The 14,067-nt window shown below is 38.8% G+C and overlaps 4 protein-coding genes across 4 annotated transcripts in view; all 4 read left to right on the top strand.

The window, feature by feature from the left end:
• Positions 1-14,067, top strand: part of LOC148741234 (GFP-like fluorescent chromoprotein amFP486) — a 164,959-nt gene that overhangs the window by 132,219 nt on the left and 18,673 nt on the right. The gene's annotated exons all lie outside the window — the stretch shown is intronic.
• Positions 1-14,067, top strand: part of LOC111344517 (GFP-like fluorescent chromoprotein amFP486) — a 124,577-nt gene that overhangs the window by 92,421 nt on the left and 18,089 nt on the right. The window lies entirely within an intron of this gene.
• On the top strand, positions 5,272-8,316 carry LOC148741237 (GFP-like fluorescent chromoprotein amFP486). The gene is made up of 5 exons (XM_088737147.1): positions 5,272-5,389; positions 6,290-6,387; positions 6,798-7,009; positions 7,399-7,627; positions 8,066-8,316. The coding sequence occupies exons 1-5, from the start codon at positions 5,372-5,374 to the stop codon at positions 8,208-8,210; spliced, it is 702 nt and encodes a 233-aa protein (XP_088593273.1). The 5' UTR covers positions 5,272-5,371; the 3' UTR covers positions 8,211-8,316.
• LOC148741236 (uncharacterized) lies at positions 11,195-12,551 on the top strand. The gene has a single exon (XM_088737040.1). It carries the CDS (start codon positions 11,394-11,396, stop codon positions 12,549-12,551), a length of 1,158 nt encoding a protein of 385 aa, XP_088593166.1. The 5' UTR covers positions 11,195-11,393.

Genomic DNA, 14,067 nt, shown 5'->3' with positions numbered 1-14,067 from the left:
GGCGCCTAGTTCTTCGCGAAAATAATTCATCTTTGTGGGTTGCCCTTAAGGGCCAGCTTCAGATAAATTCAAATGCATATAATTATATATGAATAAAAGCCGTTCGATCAAAACAAATTGATTAAAAACAAATGATCATTCCAAAAACAAGCCTCTGATCGACGGAACGGGTCACCGAACCAACTAATTGCAAAGGCTATAACCAAACAGTCTCACGTCCAACGACAAGAACGCTAATGATTTTGTGAATTTTCACCGAACAGAGATTCTAAAGCTGAACCGTTTTGGAGCGTAAGCCCTTTGTCATTCACCCTGACACTCAAAACGCCATCTTAAGAGTGACCATTTTTAGCACCTGTTTATGTTTTCAGTTTTGACCCACATCCAACCTAGGTTAAAGTAGAGAAGTTGTTCAATCATTAGTCTTTATGTTCTTTTTTAAGGAAACAAGCGCAATTTAAGTTCTCCTAAATCGAAGCTTACATATAAACGTTAATTGTTGCATAAAGGTCGAATTTTTGGTCGAAAAGCCGAGCAAACAGGTTGTCTATCAATGTTACTATGCATTTGATCTGTAACTGCCGCTAAATTACAACCGATACATGAATATACCTTAGCGTACTGACCCATTCTGGAACTAAAAAAAAAAAGGTAGCAATCTAATACTCTGTCTTGAAAAAAATGGATATCAAGTTCGTAAAGGTGACAGAATAAGCTCTTGAGTCAACGACTCTACAATTCTCCAAAGCGACACGAACTGTGGCCGTAAACCGGAAACCGAACTTTCGGACTTCAAGCAGGGCCTTGCGACAATTTGACGATTCCATTGCCCAGTAAATATTACATTTAAGTAACAACGTGTTCAAAAAGTACTGTTTAATAGAAGATTTTTTTGTCAAATCGTGGTACTTTCAGAATTTTCAACTACGCAATTTCTTGCCCTGAACTCAACTAGACAACGATCTAAGCATGATGAAGTTCACCGCGTGGGCTATGTACACGTAAGAAATTCGTACCTTTTTCGCTTATGACAGAAAATCAAGAACTGTTTTGAAACTGTCGTCCCGAAATATTTCTTGGTCATTTTCGTCTTGCTTCCTATTAATAGAAACCATGACAAACTTGTTATCTCTTCACACACAAACATATTTGCATAATTCACTTTAAAGTTTGATCCGCATGCCTATTTGCACACATGCAAAAATATTTAACGATTTTTATCTTTCATCTCAATTTTTCAGTAAAATATCAATCACAGGACAAATAATCGCCGCAATGCAATAGAAAAACTCCTTTGGGGGGCTAATATTTCATTTGCGGAGCAAATAATCGCAGGAATGCGACACAAAACCTGCAGGAGCCAAAAAAACTGCAATCACGATCGCCGACGGGAAGTACGAAAATCAGACGATATAGGAGAAGACCGAACTGAATTCCAAGCATTCTAGAAGGTGTCTATTGTTACAGACATACATAACGGACTTACACTCTGGATAGCGTAGTATCTACGACTTCACAGGAGCAGAGTTAGTAGAGGGGACAGGAGTCGGTAGATACAAAAAGGAGTTAAGATCGGGAAATATCTGATCAAAATCGTCAGAGTTCGTTGTGGGTTCGGATTCTGTTATTCCCCTCACTCACTCAACTGGACGGCGTAGTAGCTTACGCCTCTTTTAGAAGTAGTAAGCTACAAAAATGAAAACAACGAACTTTGATTGACGCGTAAAGCGAGGCCAGCCAAAGTAGTTTGATGCTGTTACACAGTAAGCGAGGTTTTGCATTTTTCATTCAACATATAGCGAAAAAAAGGAATTAAAGCATACTTTAGATGAATAAATAATGACTATTCCCGCGAAAAGTACAAAGCCATTTTACTTACGTAATACATTTACTTACATAACACGTTTGCTTATGTAATCCTCAGGAATAGTTTGGGCGGAACGAAAACATTGTGACAATTAAGCAAGTCATCACGATTTTAAATTTTTGTGTTAGTTTTGAGTTTCTGAGTCGCCATTCTCGAGGTTCTAAGTTTTTTTTTCTGAGTTTACCGTGTTATCGTTTCACCTGTGAGCAATAAGGGAGGATAGAATTTACAGAGAAGAAGAATACGCAGACACTCGATTGTGTTGATAATCATTGCTAGTTGGTCTAAGCCACACCCCCCTACCGCCCACCGTCGGGAAAAAGCCGACCAACAATGCAAATGACACAAAAGGCAAAAACTGATCCTTACGAAGCCCGGTCAAGTGGCCGGAGGGGTTCTCTATATTTAGCCGCCACTACTACACTGGACCGCCCTAGGAGAATGACAATTGTTGCCACACACAGGAAAATAAGTAAGCAATCGAATCATTTTGGAGCCCTCCTAGGGTATGGATAAGTTATTAAATAGTTTTGAGGACGTTTACAAAAGAAAAATTTAATTATCTGACATTATTTCAGTTCGGGTTAAACAGTTCCAGATTATTAAGTAAACGTGTTTTGTAGGTAAACGTATTGCGTGAGTGCTATGATCTTGTCCCTTTCTCTAGAGTATTCATCATTTGTTGAAATAATCTTTTTGAGTCTTTTTTTTTTTTTAATGCTGATTGAAAAATCACAGTAAAATAATAATAATAATAATAATTTAAAGAAACTAGTTCAAAAGCCTCATGGTTAGCTTAATCTCTAGGTACCAACAATGATTACATAAAGTATGCTTCTTTTAAATTCTCCTTTCCATCGTCTCATTTTTACAACATAGAGACTGTTGCTGTAATCTGAAGTCACGGTCTTAATTGCACGTGGCAAAAATCATTATGCCAAACGTATCAAGTTCTAGTAACTATCACTGAATTTGCAGATAATCGTTTTTTTTTTAACTATCCAGCGTAACACAAACTTGAAATCAACTGATGAATAATAATAATAAAGGTCTTTATTAAGAATTATTGTGCAAACAGACGTGCTACAATTAACATGAATAACATGAATAAAATGAATAAGGAAAAAGAAAAGGTATTAATTACTATTGAAAAGACATCTATTAATAAAAACTGATTTAAAACGGCTTGTCTGGACCTTAGGCAAAATATAATTATGCGACCTAGTTCTCAACTGCCGTGTTCTCTGGGGAGGTAAGAGATCGCAACGCAGTGTTGGTGGAAGAGATCCTTTGCCATAATTTCTTATCTGTATTACAACGGATATCCAAGATACTGTGTTGCTTTAAGCAGTAACCCAGCTTATAACACCTGGCAAAGAGCTTATCAATTCTACTTAAATATTTACTATATAAAGCACACCCCCAGACCTCAATAGCATATGTAAAAACTGAAAGAATCAAACTTTGAAAAAGTAAGTCCAAATTCTCAATAGGGTAGCCATAATATTTACATATTCTCAAAATATACAACCTACTGCTAACCTTACTAAGTAGATAATCAATATGAGTGTCCCAATTAACTGGCACTTGCTCAAAGGTAACACCCAATAGTTTCAGTTCTTCTTTCCTCTCTATGATCTCGAGTGGTTCAGGAGGCGTCTTGGAAGTCTTTCCTCGTAAAAGAAGTTCCCATGTTTTCGTCAAGTTGACTTTCATGCAGTTCTTCTCGGACCGTTCAATAAAGGATAGGATTTCCGTTTCGGATTCATCTAAGCCTACATTTGCCTCGATTGGTAAACTAATAGTTATATCATCAGCAAATTTAACTAGAAGATTCTTATTAGTATTAACAGCTTTGATATCATTAATAAAAATAGAAAAGAAGACCGGCCCCAGGACTGTACCTTGAGGAACACCCCTATTTATAGAAACATATTCAGTACTATGACCATCAACAACAACTCTCTGCTTTCTATGATTTAAAAAACTAATAAGCCAATTAATAATATATGGATTAATGTTAACTTGCTTTAATTTACTACAGAGGGAATTGTGTGATACAGAGTCGAAGGCCTTACTAAAGTCAAAGGAAAAAATTCTGACAAAATCGGCGTTACCATCAAGCCACTTTAACCATGTGTGTTGACATTTAATTAATGCCATAGTAGTGGAATAGACGCAAAATTTTGAAGAATAGACGCAAAATTTTGAAATTCCGAAAAACATACAGTTCACGCAGGTTATGTTATCAGTTAACACAAATGATCATTCCAAAAACAAGCCTCTGATCGACGGAACGGGTCACTAACCAACTAATTGCAAAGGCTAGAACCGAACAGTCTCACGTCCAACCACAAGGACGCGAATGATTTTGGGAATTTTCATCCAACCATAGTTAGTAGATCGTCGAACAGAGATTCTAAAGCTGACTTTTGGAGCGTAAGCCCTTCGTCATTCACCTTGACGCTCAAAACGCCATCTTTAGAATTACATACACTAAAGTGACCAATTCACATAATCGAATCAGTCGATAAAACCAAATTGTTTGAATCGGTTATCAGTTATGTCTGTGTACCATCTTTGAAAGTGCTTTTTTCTTCTTTTTTATCTTTGCCAGAAGAAAAGCAGTAATTAATTTAATAATACATTACTTAGACGGCAAGTTAATTACAAAAAGAAATTTTTTTTTTCCATAAGCGAGTTTTCCATCTTTCTTACAGTCTCCTATCCAACGACAAGGAATCGAAATATTACTTTTATTTTAGAAGGTTTGAAAGTGCCTCTAAATATATTGATTAGTAGTCAAATTTTACGAAATCAAGTAAGAGATCGAAGTATGCACTCGAAAGGTTAGAGTGTGTGTTTATCTTCCATGATTACATAATCATTCATCTTAAAGTAACACTGCAGGAAATAAGTTTATGCCGCGTCACAACGCAGTACGTGCGTGCAAATCCTATCTACTTTCTTAAAAGCTATTACGACGGCCGTGTCTATACAAGATGACACGTGCAATTTTACTTTGCTGCAAAGTTCTCGTAGAGCTTAGCCGCGAGGTTTCAAATCTTTCAAATTTCTTTTTCTGTTCCATTCCGATTGACAGACGTTTTGGCACCCAAATGATAAATAAGTATCCTAAATGAGATTCCATTCGAAAAAACGATAAATGCATTAGACTATTTGGCTTTGGAGCTCTTAGCTTTGAAAACCTCAACAATGCACGCGCGTTAAGCATGAACCAATTGTTAAATTTCACATGATATATCATGTGGGATCCTTATCATTAAAAATAACATGATAGTTCACGTGGGTTCATCATTAAAAATCACATGATTGTTCACGTGGGATCATCATCATCAATGATTGTTTGTTTGTTCTATTTAGCTTTAACATCAATCCACCCTGACACTGCAGTCAGTTCAGCTTGGTCGGCGACGGAGTGAACTACAACAGATTATCTCAACTCGTAATCAAGTTTTGAAAATCAAGCCATTTATCCTCAACATGTCTCATTCAAAGCAAGTGAGTGAAATCTAGTAATTAACTAAGCAAGGACAGCTGCACCTGAATTTACCCTGCTAACGAGGAATAACATAAAATCGTCTTAACGCAAACCGCTCTGCCACACCCAAAACATGCTCTACAAACGTTATGACCTGACACTAAAATCAAGGAAAGTAGTGATCCTGGCAGGTGAGTTGCAATTTTAGCAATTATAGAAAATAGGCTTTGAAAAATTCAGGTTTCGACAGGATTTAAACTTGTGCCTCCTAGATACCAGTTGGGTGCTGCTACTACTAACTAGAAGTCCCCACGGTTATCCTTTCCCGTGAAGGAATCTGACCTTATTCTTTAATGAAATGAATTTCATTTGACCAGTGGATGAAAATTAAATAAAGCAATGATCCTCGTAGGTGACTGGATGTTCTGACATGTTCTCAATTAGGATTCGCAATTGCAAAGGGAAAAGTTATTGGAACAGATGCATGCCCCACAGACCACAGACAGAAACATGCCATACGAAAAACTATTGATCCTATTGTTTAGCTTAACTAGTTAACCTGACTTCATGTATCAGTCATGGGCTCCTTTAATTCATTTTGCATTTCTTCGAGCTTCCAACTCACCTTGGAGAGAAATTCAGTCTAGAGTTTTTATAAACTTTTACCGTTCAAGGTTAAATTTTAAAAGACGGTCAAAGAGTAAGAAAATCAAATTCATACCGAAACACGCACAAATGTTGTGATGATTTGATATGGCTCAAGGGGCTCAAAATGCATCTTAATTGTAGAAAAAAAAATGACCATTACTTGAAATAATGTGTAACAATACATGTAATCCGCTGGAAAATCAGCTAAGGTCTCAGAATTATTAATGTCAGTTAAAATTTTTTTTTTTTCCTTTTTCCTTTTACTTATTCAGGGTATCACAAACGAAATGAGGACGAAATATCATATGGAAGGCAGTGTCAATGGCCATGAATTCACGATCGAAGGTGAAGGAATTGGAAACCCTTACGAGTAAGTGTCTCTTAATTAAAAAACAGAACATCTTAGATTATTTCATTACCATGCATTACAAACAAGAGGACATCGGGGGATAGAGAAGGAGGATTCTGCCCAAAGATTAATAAGAAGATTTTCAGTCATAAACCATGACCTTGTTTCTATTCGAGTTTGCAAATTACCTATGGTCCATGACATCGACTTCTTCATCAACTTCCAGAATCAGGCGAGAAGCTCAGTCACAACTAAACCCATTTACCATACTTTAATCTCTTACATGAAAGGTTGTGCAGTATTGTCTTATTGAGTTCAAATTGTGATAATAAATATTTGGTTCCCTCTACTGAACTCTCGTGCATTTCCAGTTATACATGAGCCGTTTCTGAAAACAATTTCCAAGACACTTTTCATCTTTTCATGTTTAGGGGGACACAGATGAGCGAATTATGCATCATCAAGCCAAAGGGAAAGCTCCTTCCATTCTCCTTTGACATACTGTCGACAGCGTTTCAATATGGAAACAGATGCTTCACTAAGTATCCTCCAGGCATGACTGACTATTTCAAGCAGTCCTATCCAGATGGAATGTCATATGAAAGGTCATTCATATTTGAGGATGGAGGAGTTGCCACAGCCAGTTGAACGTTCGATATAAATGTAATTTCTTGCATGGCAGTTAGAGAACATTTTTAAAAGAAACGAATTCTTCAAGAATATTTTTGACATAGAGCAGGGAGTGGCCGTTTTGAAGATGCAATTTAGTTGTGATTCTCTCCCAAAAACTCATTTTGTCGACACACAGGTTGGGAAAAACCACATAAAAAATATTGTAACCTACTTCAGTTTGAGAGGAGTTTTGGCCTCATCATGTAAGACGGCATTTGTGAGTAAGAGGGCTAAAACTGGAAAATGACTAAATTTATGACTAGGCTTTTAAGCATTGCTCTATAGGGTATGCACATTGCAGTATTATTATTTGACGCAGCTGCAAGAATATTTAACCTTTATTTTTAACTGATACCCCAGAGTTTTCTCAATTTTGCAGTCTGGAAGGAAATTGCTTCATCCACAATTCCATCTATCATGGCGTAAACTTTCCCGCTGATGGACCCATAATGAAAAAGAAGTCAACTGGCTGGGATAAGTCCTTCGAAAAAATGACTGTGTCTAAAGAGCTGTTGAGAGGTGATGTGACTCAGTTTGTTCTGCTCGAAGGTGGTGGTTACCACAGATGCCAGTTTCACTCTACTTACAAGTAAGATTTTTTTGTCTGCGTCGGCTCGGACGATTGTGAAACGTCCTTTTTGCATATATGGCTCCCTTCAGTTTTGTGAGTCCCAAAATTAAAGAAGTTAAAGAGAACCCAGGGATGAGGAGGGCCTCAACAGTAAGGCAGAGTAACAATTCATCTTTAAAAAAAAAATATTCGGTATCGAATGAGTGAACTCTACAAGTAAGGGCGATGGACAAAGTAACCATTGAATGATCAAAAGAATTGTTGAGTAAATTACTAAATTAAATTGCTATAAAGTTACTAAATACTGAGTAAATTAAAGGCAAAGTTTCATTAGAGTTGTTCATAAAGCAAGTGTTGTCTATTTTTTCGTAGTTGTTTTTAATTGTTATTTTGGTTTTTTTTGTTTCTTTGCCCTTTTTTTTTTCTTTCTTTTAATTATTTTCTTTTTTTTCACAGACCAGAGAAGCCGGTCACATTGCCCCCCAATCATGTTATAGAACATCACATTGTGAGGACCGACCTTGGCCATAAGGAAAAAGGTTTTATGGTCAAGCTGGAAGAACATGCTGCGGCTCACGTTAACCCTATGAAGGTTAAATAACTCTTTGTAAGATGGAAGCATTTTCATTACTTACAGTCAATGCCCTGAATTCATTGTAACTCGAATCAGGTCAGTTGAATAATAAAAAGAAAATTGATACAATAAACTGTGTATTGTCATTATCTTATTTCGTGCGGCCATAAATGCTTCCTGAGACTAAAAAGTGGGAGCACATGTATTGACGATTTATTTGCAACTATTTTCCATGACTGCCTACGCATATTTAGACACCCACAACTCTTTTTCAATAACTGTCATCCTCCCCCTATCGGGTCATGTAAAAGGAGAGTCAATTGGTCAGCGCCGGAAACTGAATGAACTGCCAGCCAGAAGAGCGAAGGCTCTATTTAATTTGTCGCTGAATGAAAGCAATGACACAGAGAAATTAAGAAGAAATTTTTAAAAAAAGCAAACGAGAAATAGCGATATGCTAGATGAAAGCTCAAATCGTAGACTACTACTGGAGGGGGGACATTGAGGTTTGCGGTGTTACTTGTTGACCCTTTTTTTTTAATACGGTATGGCTGTGAAGAACAACTTGCGTTGCGGTGCTAAGGTGATTCAAACCTTAGAGTGTATGATTTTTGTAACTTCAAAAGCGACGGTGTTGCAATGTATTCTTTAAACCTTTTGATAATCCGACTTAATCTTTGATCATTGGTTGATTGTCTCCAGGCTCTGTGTTCGTTTATATTTTACTTGACCTATATATGGAGCTCTACCGTACGCGCAATGGGCCAGTCAAAGACCAGCGCGTGGTAAAGATGAGTGAGACCAGACCAAGTAAATCCTGTTGGTTTTTCTTTTATATCGCGGTGGCGGTGTGTTTATAATATTTCTTGCGGTGGTGCGGTGTTTTTTTCTATTTTGTTTGCGGTGTTGCCGTATTCAGAGCTTCCCATGTACCTCTTTTACTTAAGACGGAGAAAACTCGATTTTTGTGGCAAGATTTGGCCTACTAACGCGGTTGCGATCTGATAATCTGTACGGAAAGTTTTTAAAGTTTGTAAGCATAAGAAGCGTTTTAATATTTTCCGGAGTTTTTTTTTTTTCAGCGAAAGAACGGTCATTTGTAGAATTTCAACTGGTGAAATTTATTTCGATTGTTAGAACTTAACTTTAAATTCGGTAATAACATTATTAGACTGTACCAAGACAAAGACTGCAAGATCGAAAGACAACAGTATCGAGTGTGTGCGCTGATTCAAACATCGTCCAACTATTCTATATATAATTCTTTTTTTATTTACTAATTACACTCTTAAACTCTTCTTTTGCATTTGCGTATGAGCTGGGAAATGAATAAATAATTTTTATCGATACACTTCCTTAATTCAATTTATCAAAGTCTGTTCTTTCTCATACTCTACCAAGCAGCCGGCTGTTATTCCAGAGTATCGCTAGAGCATCACAGAAGACCAACATTTCAATAGAATGAATGCATGAGAATCCCAAAAGTTCACGAGCTACTAACTGATTACAATCCAATAAAAGAATATCATAGAAGTACGCGGAGTACATAGTACGCGGTAACAATTGAATGAAAGATTAATTCTAAAAGTGGCTCTTTATACTAACGAGACAATCCAAAGAAAGAGAATCCTAAAAGTGCGCGAGATGGGAACGAGAGAATCCTACATTTAAAAGATTTAAAAACAACATTACCAACAACACGTATGATACACGATCCTTCGCAGTAGATAGCACTATTTATGCAATAGCGAAAATCAGACCTGAAAAAAAAAATTCAGGCCTGTACGGGATTCGAACCACTGACCTCTGCGATACTAGTGCAGCGCTATACCAATTGAGCTAACAAGCGCCATCTACTTCGAAGGATCGTGCGTCATACGTATTTAATACCGCAGAGCCTGAGATGTACTTTTTTCAGTTCTTTCCGTGACACTATAAAGGACAATAAACATCTCACAATCATTCCAAATTGGCCTCTCCCCGATGTGTTATCACAAACAAAACATTTCCTTGCAGAAAATTCTAATAGGCGTGATAGGTGCATCATGGAAACTAAGCGAAGCAAAACCTCATTTTCAGAGAGAGAAATAAGACAGGGAACCATGATATTTCTTTTGACTCCACAATTCTGTAAGCTCTACCGCTTTCCCACGTTTATTGTGTGTTTAATGTGTAATCGCTTCTTTATATATAGGTACTCGGTAATTTCCACATTATACCTGGTGTGAAAGCCATTATAATCACTGCTAACCGCTTTATACTCGGTGCTTGGATCAATTTTAGCGGTGCAGCTTTCTTTATATTCGGTGAATAGTTTGCCATGCTCTGTGCTTTTTACGTAGTCAGTTTGCACCTGATTTGTGGTCAGTTTAGCTTCTGGTTTGGTGCGAACATCTTGCTACTCGGTGCAAACAACTTGCTACTCGTTGCTCAGCGATTCGGTTCATACAGCATTATAATCGGTGCATTTGCAACATGGTGTTCGCTGAGCCAGTATATCTGGTCATCTAAACTACTCCAAAGCACATGCTCACATCGTATTCGTAAGACTGGTCTCCAGAGCCCACCGTTTCGATTCATCTCGTAGTCAGCGTGCGGCTCTGGGACGCGAATTGGCGATATCTGCGGTCAGCGAACATGACGTATATACACCAATCACAAAATGGCGACCATGGTGACTATTTCTTCGGTGTTGAGAAAATTGAAAATGGACGGTTTGATAGATCGGTTCGAAGAAGAAAAAATATCGCCTGACATTGTTTGTAAACTGTCCCTGCATGAACTCAAGGAACTTGGCCTACAAAATCGGTGCGACATAATGACTTTAAAAATAGCCTGTGTAACGTTTGGTGCGGAACAACCAATGAAATTTCCAAGTGCTCTCGGACCTCCTGCTTTCGATATTCCAAAGTCAGTGCTTGAATGTTATTTGGAAGAAGACTTCCCTATCTCAGAAATTGCTAATATGATGTCAGTATCTGAAAGTACGATTCTGCCTCGTCATCATACGCACTACGAAGTCACGTGAGAAAGCACCAGCCGCTCAAGTGGTCAGTGCACTTCCCGCCTTGCTCGAGTCGGTCAGCACAAAAAACGGGCGCGGTGTTAGAACAGTTAATTCGGAAAATTTTCTAAATTTAGCCGTGAGGTACATTAGAAGGTGTCTACGTACCAAACTGGAAGCAAAACAAATCGTCAATAGAGCCGAAAATGACAGAATCTCAACTTGCTGAAAATGGCGCTGCGCCAAGCAACAGCGAGTCGGCCATCGTCGCGGCCATCAGTTCCATGAGCGAGCTGCTAGTTTCTTCCATCACTTCACTGAAGTTTACCATGACTGAATCCCTCGGTCAGATGAAGGACACCATTGACCACCTCGCAATCGAGGAAGGTTCTTTAGAGGAAAATGCTGAAACTGAAGAACAGCTAGAAATAGCCGCCTACATGGACCAACGATCCACACAGCAGTCGGACAAAAACCAGCAATCTGGGTCCGCAGCGTCAAATAGTGGGGCTAAAAAGCCTACAAGCTCTCAAACAACTGAGCAGAGCATTAACACTCTGATAAATCAGAGCTCTGAATCTCAGCGTGATGTTCCTGATGGGGAAATTGGCCTACTGTCAGGCATTGCGAACGATCTCAAACTTGATCAAAAGAAGGCTCCTGCTATAAATGAGCAGATCGCCAAAATTGTCCATGGCTTAATGAGAGAAAAGCTTACGGACGAAGTTCTGACGGCGACACAGAATCGCTATAATACGCCAGAAAACTGTGAATGTCTCACCAGCACGAAGGTCAACCATCTCATTTGGGATAAACTTAAACCCGACACGAGGTCTGCTGATATCAAGTTGCAACGAGTGCAATCCAACCTTGTCAAAGGGCTCATTCCTGTAGTTTCTATGGCTGAGAAACTTGTGCAGGCACGGGATAAAATTCCCAAAGATGCCTTGGATGCCCCTGATTTAATAAGAGCGGCCACTGATGCCATTGCTCTGATAGGTGCCGCTAATTTCGAGTTAAACATGCGGCGCCGGGAGAACATCAAGCCCGAGCTAAACGAAGACTACAAGCATTTGTGCTCCAGCTCGGTCCCATTCACAGACTTCTTGTTTGGCAATGATGCCGATTTGTCTAAACAACTGAAAGATCTCGCGGAAGCGACCAAGGTCAGCAAAAAGCTTAACCCCAAAGTGGAAGGCCACAAAAGCAATGGATACAGAGGTTACAAACACGCAAAGTCCAAAGGATTTGGCTACAAGTACTCCTCGCGTGGTCCAGGCACTCAGATCAATAAACATTTAAACTGGAAAAGGCCCGGCCCCCCTTACAACAAAAAGGACGAGGGGAGGAGGCCAAACAAATAGGGCCAGAAAACCCCTTAAATGAGGTAAGCTATAGCACAAGTTATTTTCGAGCTGGTAGATTGCAACAATTTGTCCCAGCATGGAGAGATATAACTGACGACCCAGAAGTTTTAGATTGGGTTGAGCACTGTCATTTAGAGTTCGTAGATGATGTATCCCCAGTACAGGAACTGGGTTATAAGGTCATCAAATTCAATGATACCGAATCTGCTATTATAGATTCTGAAATTGTTAAACTCCTTAATAAAGGTGTAATTATGGAGTCTACTCACTCTCAGGGAGAATTTGTATCATCCATTTTCCTTAGACTCAAAAAGAATGGAGTGGACTACAGGATGATCCTAAATTTAAAGGAGTTAAACCAGTTCATTGTTTACCGGCACTTCAAAATGGACTCACTCAAGACAGTGACAGATCTAATGACCCAAGGATGTTTTATGGCATCTGTTGATATAAGAGATGCATACTATACAGTGCCAATTGCCATAGAACATCAAAAATACTTGAAATTCATGTGGCGGGACAAATTGTATCAATATACCTGCCTACCAAATGGGTTGGCATCCGCCCCTAGAATTTTTACAAAACTGTTAAAACCAGTGTTTAATGTACTCAGGCAAAAAGGTTATTTGTCTTCCTTGTACATAGATGATTGCTACCTTCAAGGAGCTTCATACGGGGAATGTTACGAAAATGTACTAGAAACTGTTATGTTGCTCAGGGAACTTGGGTTTCCTATTCACGAAGAAAAATCAGTGCTTGTACCATCTCAGGTCTTGACATGCCTGGGATTTGTACTTAACTCAATCACAATGACTGTGCAGCTTACTGACAGCCGAAAGGAGAAACTGAAAAATGCCTGTCTCAACCTAGTTAACAAAGAGAACTGCACAGTCCAACAAGTGGCAGAGGTCATTGGGCTGCTAGTGTCAAGTTTGCCAGGGGTAGAACTTGGCCCTTTACACTATCGCAGTCTTGAAAGAGATAAATCTAATGCCTTGAGAGAAAACAAAGGCAACTTTGGGTCTTCAATGACCCTCTCCCCCAGTTCTAGGGAAGAACTCAATTGGTGGATAACTAATGTGGATACCTCAAACAAACTTATTTCTCATGGTGAACCAGAACTCCTCATTCAAACTGATGCCTCTACCCATGGCTGGGGAGGTGTGAGGGGAGACCAGAGAACAGGGGGGAGGTGGAACCAACAGGAAGCACCCCATCACATTAACTATCTAGAATTATTGGCTGTACTCTTAACGTTAAAGGCTTTATGTGGAGAATGTGCTAATTTGCACATTCGGGTTCAATGTGATAATACCACGGCAGTTTGTTATATCAACAATATGGGTGGCTCAAAGTCCCCCGACTGCAACTCAGTCACAAAACACATATGGGATTATTGTGTTGAGCATAACATTTGGTTAAGTGCCTCACATCTGCCAGGATGTGAAAACACTGAAGCAGATAGAGAATCTAGGCACTTTAATGACCATACTGAATGGAAGTTAGAGTCAAA

Source organism: Stylophora pistillata, chromosome 1 (genome assembly GCF_964205215.1).
Source record: "Stylophora pistillata chromosome 1, jaStyPist1.2, whole genome shotgun sequence".
Lineage (NCBI taxonomy): Eukaryota > Metazoa > Cnidaria > Anthozoa > Scleractinia > Pocilloporidae > Stylophora > Stylophora pistillata.
Note: the sequence above shows the minus strand (reverse complement) of the source record. Positions and strands in the feature narration are given on the sequence as shown.